Genomic DNA, 10,797 nt, shown 5'->3' with positions numbered 1-10,797 from the left:
GGAGGGGTTGATGTCATGGAGAGGGCACAAATGTCCTTAATTAATATCTGTTAAGGAAAGGACAAAAGAGTACAAAAATTAGTGAAAAGTAATGTTGGGCAATAATATGACCGGCTATGATGTATGGTGCAAAATGTTAGGCAGTTAAGAAATATCATATGAACAAACTCAGTGTAACTGCGATGAGGATGTTGAGATGGATGTGTGGTAAAACTAGCAAGGATAAAATAAGAAAAGAAAAATTACAACTGATTTGAGAGTAGTCCTGATACATGAGAAGCTGTAGCTGTGAGAAAGTCGTTTGAGGTGGCACAGCCATGCAAAATGGAACCCTTTAGATGCTCTAGTATGGAGAAATGATTTAATTTAGATTAAAGGAGCTAAAAGAGCGAAAAGAGCCAGGGGTAGACCTAAAATGACTCTAAGAGAAGTGGTGAGGAAAGCTGTGTAACTAATATACCTTTGAAAAGATATGATTGGAGGTAAAAATCCATGTAGCTGACCTCATTTAGTTGGGAGAAGGCTGAGTTGAGCTGAATAGAGTTGTAGTTAACACTGGCATGAGAAAGGTAGATATGTGTAAAGATGGCTGCATTCATTTTTTTAATGTAATTCAATATCAACGATCAATCTGCACAAATAGAAGATGCATTTTTCTTGATTGTACCACCACAGGGGCACAGAGTAAGGAACACCTACACCCTGTCCCCTGTCTACCACCTCTTGGGTGTATAACAATCTCTTGAATTTCTAACTCTACATATGCAAAGAGTCAGGAGAAGTCCATAAAGCACTGTTTTATATTAGGAAGCGAGTATATACACACACATTCATTTTAGAAAAGAAATAACTACCAATTGCCTTGTAACAGCCAGTCCATGTTACAAAGCATAAAAAATTTAAAAATTTAAAAATTAAAAAATCACTCCTTTTAGATCCTCTATTAGTGAACTGTAATTTATTTTGATCATTGCTAGTAAGGAGTAAAGTGCGCAGTGAATCTTATACACCCAGAACTGAAAGAGAAAACCGAAGTCCAGTTATCAAGTAGTTTGAATTGCCTGATGTTTTAAGCTGTGTAACAAGAAAGAAAGCACAAGCATCACAATTACAAATTACAAACCCCTTCCATACAGAAACAAGAAGGAAAAAGAAGCCAGGCATTAACAATCTACTTGACCAAGTCATGGCAACTGTGAGTTTTTTTTTTGGTAAAGATGGTAACTGTGAGTTGGAGATGAGGTTTTAAAAGGAGAAAGGAAATGCTTTCTCTCACCTTCCCCCACAAAAATTTCAGTACAGACTACAGTAAGCAAGCTAAAACATTCTACTCTGAAGAACCTACACCCTCCATTGGAATTCTGTGTAGATGGAGTAAATGGAGTAAATCAAGTCATATTTGTCTCTCACATAAGTTGAATTAAGGCACTGCAGAAATACAGAGTTATTAATTAAAAAAAAAAAATTCAATAAATGGAAAAATACCTTTCTTAAATTGGTCACTTGCTCTTCAAGTTTCTCAATTTCAGCTTGATCTACTTGGGATTCTGAACTTCCAATGGTGGTCCCTGTCTCACATGCCTTGCACAATATGAGAACATATTATATGATCAGAAACCCCATCAAGGAGAAAATTGTTCAAGAAACCAGTAAGTGTAAAAGAAAATTGATCATAAATGAAAAAACTGAAGAACTTCATTCAATACTATTTGATCCAATGAGAGATGGAGCCCAGTACGACTTAGTCATCTATTGATCATCATAATCAAGTAAAAATGTGCATCAACTGAGCAGGTTCATCAACACAAATCCTTCAATAAAGAAAAAAAAAATTAGAATCTTAGATATATCGTTGGTTTTGACTTGCCTTCAGAGAATTGGGAATGGCTAAAAGAACAGCTCGAAGAGAAGCCACAGAAGATTTATAACGAAGGCGAGCCTCTTCCAGGGTTCCACTTTCTGTTTCACCATAATGTGTTGAGTCAGAAACATCACTGTTGATGCCACTGGAAGAGTGAGCTGCAGCTGTAGTTGACCATAATGCAGGGTTACAGAGCTCATCATTAATGGAAGAAAGGATCTGAAATGCTGATTCAGTTGTGTCCTCTAGATACTTCAACCCTTCTGCTGCTAGTTCTTGTGTGTTCTTTGTATTTGACATCACGGGTTTCTCTTCCATCATCTACACACAAAAACCCTAAAAACTAAAAGAAATTTTTTGGAACAAAGCCACCCACAAATGGAGCAGCAGCAATTAAAGTACCATAAAACCTTAATTCTTTGGCAAACCCTCCGATCGGCCGGCAAAGTTCAAAAAATTTGAGGGTATTTTGGTCACAAAAAAAATTTGGCAATTTGCCAGAGAGGAGGTCACAGGCTTCGTGGTTGTTGGGAGTTGGGACACATTATTATGGTTTCTTTCCAACAGAGAACGCACTTACTCTCAAGCCCCCACCTCTGGAACTTTAATGGCGTAGTTAGGGTTTATACAGGGCAAGAGGCCTCATTTGGTTTATTGGGCATTCGTTTTATTCTATTTCTGATCAAAGGATGGGAAACACTTCGTCAATGCTCACTCAATACGACATTGAAGAAGTCCAGGAGCACTGCAACCACACCTGTGAGTAGTTGTTCTTTTGTCGCTCGATCTTTTATTGATTTAGAGTGCATTGTTGTTTGACGCAGTGTTTTGGGCTCAGTTTCACAGCAGGAAATCGTCTCACTCTATCAGAGGTTCTGTCAGCTTGACCGAAATAGTGGCGGATTCATCTCGGCGGAGGAGTTCTTAACCGTGCCAGAGTTTGCTGTCAATCCTCTCTCTCAGGTTGCTGATTAGTTTAAGTGTTTTTGTTTTTTTCAATGTGTCTTGCATTTCATGAATCAATTAATCAAATGCATGTGAATGAAATGAGATTAAATCTGGGTTTTGGGTGATTTTGTTTTCTGTTCAGAGATTGCTGAGGATGTTGGACGGCTTGAATTTTAAGGAATTTGTAGCTTTCTTGGCTGCATTCAGTTCCCGCGCTAGTTTGCAACAGAAAATTGAATGTAATTGCCTCTCTACTCAACATCCGTTGTAAATTTTGTTTGTTTGCATCCAGACCCTCTTTCTCTCTCTTTCTTTCTCTCAAATTTTAGTGTTGGTCTTTTTTGTCACAGTTATATTCAAGGTTTATGATTCGGACTGTAATGGTAAGGTTAACTTCAATGATATACTGGATGTATTGCGGGATTTGACAGGATCATTCATCTCTGAACAGCAGAGGCAGGTTGGTTTTAGAATCTTAGATAAGTGTTTTTTTTCCTCCAATAAATAATCCTTGTGTTAAGCCTTTTTCCCTTTGTTTTTCCTTGGGCTGTGCTTTTGGTGGGAGTGATATTATATTTAAACTCAATTAACTTACTATTCAAGCTATTAATTTCTAAGGATGTCATAATTGCATTTGTTGCCTCATTTGATCCTGATCCCCTCTTTGATGCATTCCTATTGGCCAAAGAAACTATACTGGATAACATACTGGGTATAACATTTGATAATGGTACACTATCTAGTGGGCGGAATCTCCCCCCCCCCCCTCTCTCTCTCTCTCTCTCTCTCTGTGTGTGTGTTTGTGTGTGTCTGGATAAAGGTAAATATCATTCAAATCAAACTGGATTGGATTGTTTGTGAGATTATCCATGTGGACATGCTTGCTTAGTGGAGTTCCAAGTGTGATTAGATAAAATGGCCATTGATCTATTTAAAATTTGATAATGCTACTTTATTTAGTAGGTGGGATTTTTTTTCCCCTCTCTTAAGTTTACCTTAAATATCATGCAAGTCAAAGTTGATTGCGTAATTTGAGAAAGTAACTAAACACAAATCCTATTTTTTAGTTTGTGAAATTAATCAAATGCAAATCCTTGCTACCGATTGGAGTTTCAAATTTTATCATATGAAGATGGTTAATAATTCATGTTACTGGGGACATGAAATGTAGAAGGCAGAGGATCTTATTTTTCTCTGTGCTCTTTGTGGTTTCTCCTTTGGGTTCGGCATGTTTGAAGAATTGAAGTTGCACAAAAGGCTTGTTTTCTGTTTGTTTGTACTTCTAGATGTTGCTTACAAAGTCTGTTATCTTTATGATACTGGAATTATATTTCAGCTGAGTTAGATGCTGTAAAGGTCTAGAATGAGCTTTGACAAAGTGCAGACGAGTGCTCAGTAGCATTCTTTTATTTCTGAGGATTCATGGAAGATTATTCTCAATTGCTTTTTTTAGTTGGTAAGCCTTGTGGTTAGGCAGTCTGCAACCAGGTTTTAAAGTTAAGACACAATCAATAGTAAAACTAGTATATACACCCATACAGCCATTATGATCTTATAAGTTTAATATTTTTAGGTTAATTTATGTTGAAGACACATAATCTCAATGATGTATGTTCTTTTGATCTTATGCTTAAACTTTTGTTGAATAGAGATGGAGTTGGTTCTCCCTCATCTTCAACTGTGGGTTGCAAGGCAGTCATTCTTCTTCAAGCTATCTCATAAATCTTAGATTGTTGATATTTCCCTATAGCCTTCCATTGATTCCCCTCACTTGATAGCAGTATTCTACTCTTCTTCCATTGTTTAAGCCTTGCAACAGTGTTATTCCTTTCCTTGTTTTCTAATATTCCATTGGTTTCTATTTGCACAACACTTGCTAATATGTTGATTTCTAGTATTCCATTGGTATCTAGAAGATATAGCAACCGTAAGCTTTATGATCTCCACAACTGCGCCCCACCGCTGATTTTGAGGAAGAGAATATCTCCATCTCAGGATGCTGTAGACTAAAGACTGGATACAAATTTTGGAAAGTAGAGATTGTGAGCCTTAAACTACGCTCCGACAACCGAGATTGATGAGCCGTACCCAAACCAGACCATTTGGTTTGGGCCAAAACTTGATGTAGATTGAAGCATGAAGAAGAAAAGGACCAAAACACTGTTCACGTGGTACTACTCATGTGAACAGTGGCGTGGGGCCCATATCAACAACTGGCTTGAATGAGATGCTGCCAATATTTGTTAGAATATTATATATTAGTTTCTATTTCTTGTACAGTTATTGAGTTAATAGAGTCTATAGTTAGTTTTTATTTTTTTCAGCCTGTTCTATTTTAGAGTTACTTTGTGTACAATTCCCAATATTGTCTTGTTAGGGAGTTTCTAATTTATTTCATCTCCTTTTTGGTATTAGCAACATTCACTATATATGTATTGGCCTGGAAACAGCCTCTCCTGTGAAGCAGCAGGGGGCAAGGCTGTGTACATATTCCCCTCCCAGACCCTACAGTAGTGGGAGCCTCGTGTATTGGACGCTCTTTTTTTACTATATATGTATTGGACGATTGAGGGTACTCCACATGATTTGAATGAATGGAAAAAAAAATGGTTATTAGCCATGATTGCTGTGAGAGTTGGTGTGAGGAGAGAGGCATTGGTGCGAGTGAGAGACTCAAACTACCTATCCACTTCATTTTCCCCTTCTTTATTCTCTGTTTTATTTTCAATTAAAATTATGTTCTGTGCCTCTGTTATCAAATCCTGGCTGAAGATTGAAGAACACTTCTTGCTTCTCCTCTGGTTAGGGTTCTTTACTGAGAACTTTGAGTCCAGGGATCTCCAGATCCAGCCATCAGATTCTGACCAAATTTGAGAGTGAACCGAGAGCCACCAGACTCAAGCCTCTTGCTGCATGTTGTGAGTTACTAATTTGAATTCTAGTATCTATTTTGAGAAACCCTACATATCTCATCATCCAGCCACCAGAAAAGGCCGAGATTTTGAGGAGTTATCTCGACCTTGGAGACCTACCCTCAATTGGAGTATTATCCCTATACTAGTTGTTAGTTACTATTTATGTGACTTGCTATTTTCTGGCTATTACTTGTTTCCTTTCCAGCAGATAGACCAGTACTGGCCTTATTTGTTTCCTCTGAAGTTGGGCAGCAATCCATGTATTGTTAGGCCTTGTTGGAGGTTTAAAGAATTAGGCCCCCTATCATTCACCTACCATTTATGAAGCTGTTATTTTCCTGTTGCTGGAAACTTGTTCATAATGCACTGTTTTTTGCTTTGAAAGATCCTGGTACCCCTATCATTCACCGACCATTTATGAAGCTGTTATTTTCCTGTTGCTAGAAACTTGTTCATAGTGCACTGTTTTTGCTTTGAAAGATCCTGGTGTGGAATTAATTCTTATTTGTCTAGTTGGGGACTGGTTCTACATTAAAACTGGTCCAAGAACAACCAGAGGCAGTTATACCATTTTAGGTTCTTGATTTAAGAACTTAGATACCTCTGACAAGAAACCTCATCCCTGCCTAACTATAGTACTCATATTAGGGGAGAGATTAAATATGTCCTTTAACAGTCAATAAGATGTTCCCTTAAACAGTCAATAAGGAGAAACCTCTGCCTGGCCTTATTCCAAGTTTCAAGTTTCGTCAAATTCAACTTTGATCTTTGTTCAATTTCCCTTCCAACCTTATTACTCTCTATTATTTAATGGTGATTAAAACAAAGCATTGCGATGGTCCAACTTTGTTAAATGAGAGTTCTAGTCCGACTTTGTAAAATGACTTGAAAGTTTTTAATGTGGAGTTGTGTGTTGCATAACTAGCTTTTAATGCGGGGTTGTGTGTGATTAGTGATTACATAGTTTTCAATGCGGAGTTGTGTTTGAATTGTTATTTTCTTGCTTAGTGGGGTTATCAAGAATTCGTTATTTCATTCCTCCTTTCGTGAAAGTAGGTAGGGTGATGGATTATCTTGGTGGTAGACGCAATGCATGTAGGATGCTTTGGCTTGACCGATCTATATGGTATGTTAGTTAGACAGCCGGTACCTTCAAGGATTAAAGTATCGGTATCGGTCGCCAAAATCAAGATATGTATCGGAGGGTATCGTATCGTATCAGAGATACGTTAAAGATACACACATAAATGGATAGGAAACACTTTTTTTTATACATTTTTGCATAAAAAAATAGTTTAAAAAAGTTATATATAACATGTATTATGCATAAACACTAAATTGAGAGTATCGCACTAAGAATCCAAGGTTTGTAGTTGTCCCTTAATGTAAAATCTTTATTCTCAACTTTGATTTTCCCTTTAGTTAGAGAGAAAAAATGGCTGGTAGCAACTTTGAAACAAAAACTCCTCAAAAAATCATGTGTTTTTTTTTTCCTGATAAATGACCCATCTGGGCCATTATAAGACTATAGCGCACTGTATCGGTACATATTGTACTGATACATAACGATACATACCGAAATGTACATTTCACTTTGACTTTTTATTTTCCATAAAGTACCGGTGCGTATCATAGGATACATATCGATACAAAAAGAGATAAAAAATTCCATGTATCTTATCGGTAAGGGCCGATACGGACACGATACGTACTGATACTTTAAACCATGGGTACCTTATTATAGTCTATCGTTATAAGCCTGTGGTTGGTTGTAGTGGTGTGTTAGGTTGACAGTAGGCACTTATAACAATTAGCAATAACACATCAATATTTTTGCATAGATCCTTCGGCCCGTCCTTGCTTGGAATCCCCATGTAACCGACCCCATTAAGTTGGGATTAGGTTTTGGATCTTGTTGTTGTTGGAGAGTCATTGTATGCCAATTTTGAAGGAGAAACCATAATTGGCAACTGTGAACCTCAAACTTCTCTCTCACAACCTGGATTGATGTGAGCCGTACATCTGGTTTTGGGTTTGGGTTGGGCCAAAACTGGTCCAAGACAGCCGTAGGCAGTTCTCTTCTTCTTCCTTCTTTGATCTGCATCACTGTTGGACCTTTGCTGATCATGGAGAGTCATTGTATGTAAATTTTGATGGAGACACCATAATTGGCATGCCACAGTTTAGCTGCAAGCTGTGGGAAAGATGTTGCAAAAGAAAAAGTTTATAGTTACTGAACTGAAATAATGGCGATTTGTGAAGAACCATATCAACAATTAGTTATTCTGTTTTTTTCAATCCTTGACTCTCAATATCTTTTACAGGGGTTCATAGGTTTTGCATTGATTGAATGATTGTTGATGAAATTTCTGCTTGAAGTTTGACATTCTGTTGGTTGTCAACGGCCACGTTTAGGTTGGGTAAGCCAGGCGACGGGCCTTTCATGTCAATTCAAGTTGTTACTAGATCATTTATACATGCACGACTTTATGTTATCTATTCTGAAATTGTCGCATCCATTTTCTTTTATTTTGGCACACCTTCGGTCTCTGCTTGAAGTTTTATCATCTCATCTTTTATTTAGATAAAGTTTTCATTGGCTTTCATACTTGTCTGGTATGAAATTATTATTTCAGTTGGATTTTATGTGATAAATTGTGAATAAGGTGTCACACTAAATTGCTAATTACTTTCTGGTTGTTCACATGCAGCAAGTCCTGACCCATGTCCTTGAGGAAGCAGGCTACACAAATGATTCTTCATTTGTCTTAGCAGACTTTATAAAGGTTAGCGGTTTCGTACATCATTATTATCTACCTTTTTACTGTATCTAAACTGACTTCAACTTTGAAAATACACTACTTGATATGTAAACACGAAATATGCTATAAATCAGTAAGGACATTTCACCTTGTCTTTTAATATTTAAATTCATATGAACATTTTCTTCCATACGTAGAACAACCTCAAGACCATGTGGGCTGAAACTAGGAAAGTGGTTTTAGTTTAGTTCAGCCGTCCTCAATATTTGCAATTTGTTATGCTTCGCCCTCAGTATCAACCAGAATTAAAAGACTCTGGCTTACCTTGGTTTTGTTATGCATAACTGTCTATTGTACTGTGTTGGTTGGTGGCCTTTATCATTATGGTTCTAAGCAAGTCCAAATGCATCCTCCACTTATTTGCTGGAATCTCTACTACAGGTATCTCTTCTGCTCCAGTTCCAACTGTGAGACGATGGAATTGTGTGCACCAGCCCAAGTTCATATATACCCAAAGAACACCAAATAGAAAAAGAGCCCAAAAGAAAAAGAAACAAATTCCCAAGGAATATCGTCCACAAGAAAGAAGTGGATCTGTGACTTAAGAAGAGATGTTCTTGCTGACATCAATATTTATGCATAAAAGTATGGTTATTAATTACATTGTGCTTCAGACTATTGCTTGAGTTGATCCATGCTCCATCACATGTACATTCTTTTGTGCTCAAGGATAGAACTTCTTATAAGCTCTAGATTTCCCAGTAGATATGTAGGATGCTTCTATTTGGTAAGGAATTATCACCCTTCTATTTGTCCACATGCTAAGCTGAAAGGGAATCTACCAACACTAGGTCAACTGTTTGTCCAGAATTTTAGAGACCCATGATTGAGCAAGAAGCTATAACCCTAAGTGTAATACATCTATAAAGTTTCTAAATGAAAATATCCTCTCTTCATTGTAGAAGTTGCTCTCATTGTGTTACCCAAAGGGATGCATACTTTGGAGACCTATTACTCTGTTGGTCACTATGGTTGTACAAAAACAATTGTGTCCTCGATAATTGCACTGAACCAGCTTATAGATCATCCACAAAAGCTAGGCACTGATGTGTTATCAGGTTCAATCGGGCAGATATTTGTATGGGATAACAGCTTCTGATCAATGCTGGTCAGAATAGAGTTATTATGTCTGCCATATGTAGTCTGATCTGTTTCTTTGTTTCACCTATGGGTTTTTCTTAGCCATTCTATGGCACAGTGGGGCTCCTTTGATCTGCATTTTATGACCCATCTTGGTAATTCTTCTAAATTCTCTCTGGACAAATTGTGTTGTGATTCTACAATCTTACAGTGATGTGTGCATGTTCACTTATTGCAATATCAAGTCATCTGTCTAAAACTGTTTGCAGATTCTTGGCAACTCGGGAATGAAGATGGAGGTTGAAGTTCCAGTGGACTGATGAAAAGTTTGATACCCTGTATTGTTGTTTTAGCAGATGAGATTATGCTTCAGATATATTTATGTTAGGACACTAGATCATGATTTTTATTATTGTCTTCTGTTGTGTATATTTCTGTAATACTCCTAATGTAACAATACAGGATTCTGCGGTGTATTTTATGGGAAAATGGTTTATGTGGGGGAGTGTGGCCCCTGAGACAGCCATGATAGCCCATATCTTTTACTTAATTAGGTGAGTTAGAGAGAGGATGGTCTAGCCATTTCAACAAATTGGGATGTGTCAATCTTTATGGTCGAGATCATTCATTTGACCTCGTTGTAATTTACCTGGTATTTACCATCAGACATCAAACATTTCTTCAAATTATTGACTTGTCATGCATTATTCAAATCGTCCTGTGATATTGGAAATTCTCACATGAATAGGGCATGTGTAGGGTTCCTTTTCTGAACTTAGAGTTCCAAATAAACCACCACAAGGTAAGAGATAAGATCTCCACCACCAAGCTTAGCTGCAAGATCAACCTTTCAAACCTTCTGTCCAAAAAAAAAAAAACCCTTTCAAACCTGTGCATAAATTGGAGAAGTTCTAAAAGGGGCGACTAATTCATTTGTCAAACTAAATCTTCGAGTACTTGTGATATTATTTCACTGAGAAAAAGAAAATCTATGTGATATCTTGGCTCATCCTTCCCTAGTATTGATAAATTAATAGGAAATAATAATCTCTCTGTTTCATGATTTAAGTTATATGTGCTGCAGAAATTGAATTTAGAAATAATGAAAATCCAAAATTGTTCATATAGCTCTTACCCTTAAGAAAAAGATGTTCATATACTAAGCCGCTAT

General features: G+C 37.1%; 2 protein-coding genes across 4 annotated transcripts in view; one reads left to right on the top strand and one right to left on the bottom strand.

Annotated features, from left to right (window-relative positions):
• LOC122082337 (mediator of RNA polymerase II transcription subunit 30-like) overlaps positions 1-2,314 on the bottom strand; it is a 2,808-nt gene extending 494 nt beyond the window's left edge. The window contains exons 1-4 of one of the 3 annotated variants that reach the window (XM_042649832.1): positions 1,868-2,314; positions 1,486-1,581; positions 1,011-1,074; positions 461-555 (exon numbers count right to left, since the gene is read on the bottom strand). In XM_042649832.1, coding sequence (XP_042505766.1) covers positions 509-555; positions 1,011-1,074; positions 1,486-1,581; positions 1,868-2,182 — 522 coding nt within the window. In that variant the 5' untranslated portion in view covers positions 2,183-2,314 and the 3' untranslated portion in view covers positions 461-508. Of the gene's footprint in view, positions 1-460; positions 556-1,010; positions 1,075-1,485; positions 1,582-1,867 lie in introns of those variants that run through there. The other 2 variants (XM_042649834.1, XM_042649833.1) reach the window with 2 other exon arrangements.
• A 78-nt stretch (positions 2,315-2,392) lies between these two features.
• On the top strand, positions 2,393-10,148 carry LOC122082336 (calcineurin subunit B-like). The gene is made up of 6 exons (XM_042649831.1): positions 2,393-2,620; positions 2,700-2,824; positions 2,952-3,048; positions 3,160-3,269; positions 8,436-8,510; positions 9,896-10,148. Exons 1-6 carry the CDS (start codon positions 2,551-2,553, stop codon positions 9,944-9,946), a joined length of 528 nt encoding a protein of 175 aa, XP_042505765.1. The 5' UTR covers positions 2,393-2,550; the 3' UTR covers positions 9,947-10,148.
• Positions 10,149-10,797: the final 649 nt, after the last annotated feature.

The sequence above is a fragment of the Macadamia integrifolia genome, chromosome 6 (assembly GCF_013358625.1).
Source record: "Macadamia integrifolia cultivar HAES 741 chromosome 6, SCU_Mint_v3, whole genome shotgun sequence".
NCBI classification, from domain to species: domain Eukaryota; kingdom Viridiplantae; phylum Streptophyta; class Magnoliopsida; order Proteales; family Proteaceae; genus Macadamia; species Macadamia integrifolia.
The sequence above is the reverse complement of the archived record's forward strand: the minus strand, read 5'-3'. Positions and strand labels throughout refer to the sequence as shown.

Coding starts and splice junctions, on each gene's coding strand:
- LOC122082336 (XM_042649831.1), top strand. CDS start 2,551: ATGGGAAACACTTCGTCAATGCTCACTCAATACGACATTGAAGAAGTC. Junction 3,049..3,159: donor TTTGCAACAGAAAATTGAAT/GTAATTGCCTCT, acceptor TTTTTGTCACAG/TTATATTCAAGGTTTATGAT. Junction 3,270..8,435: donor TCTCTGAACAGCAGAGGCAG/GTTGGTTTTAGA, acceptor GTTCACATGCAG/CAAGTCCTGACCCATGTCCT.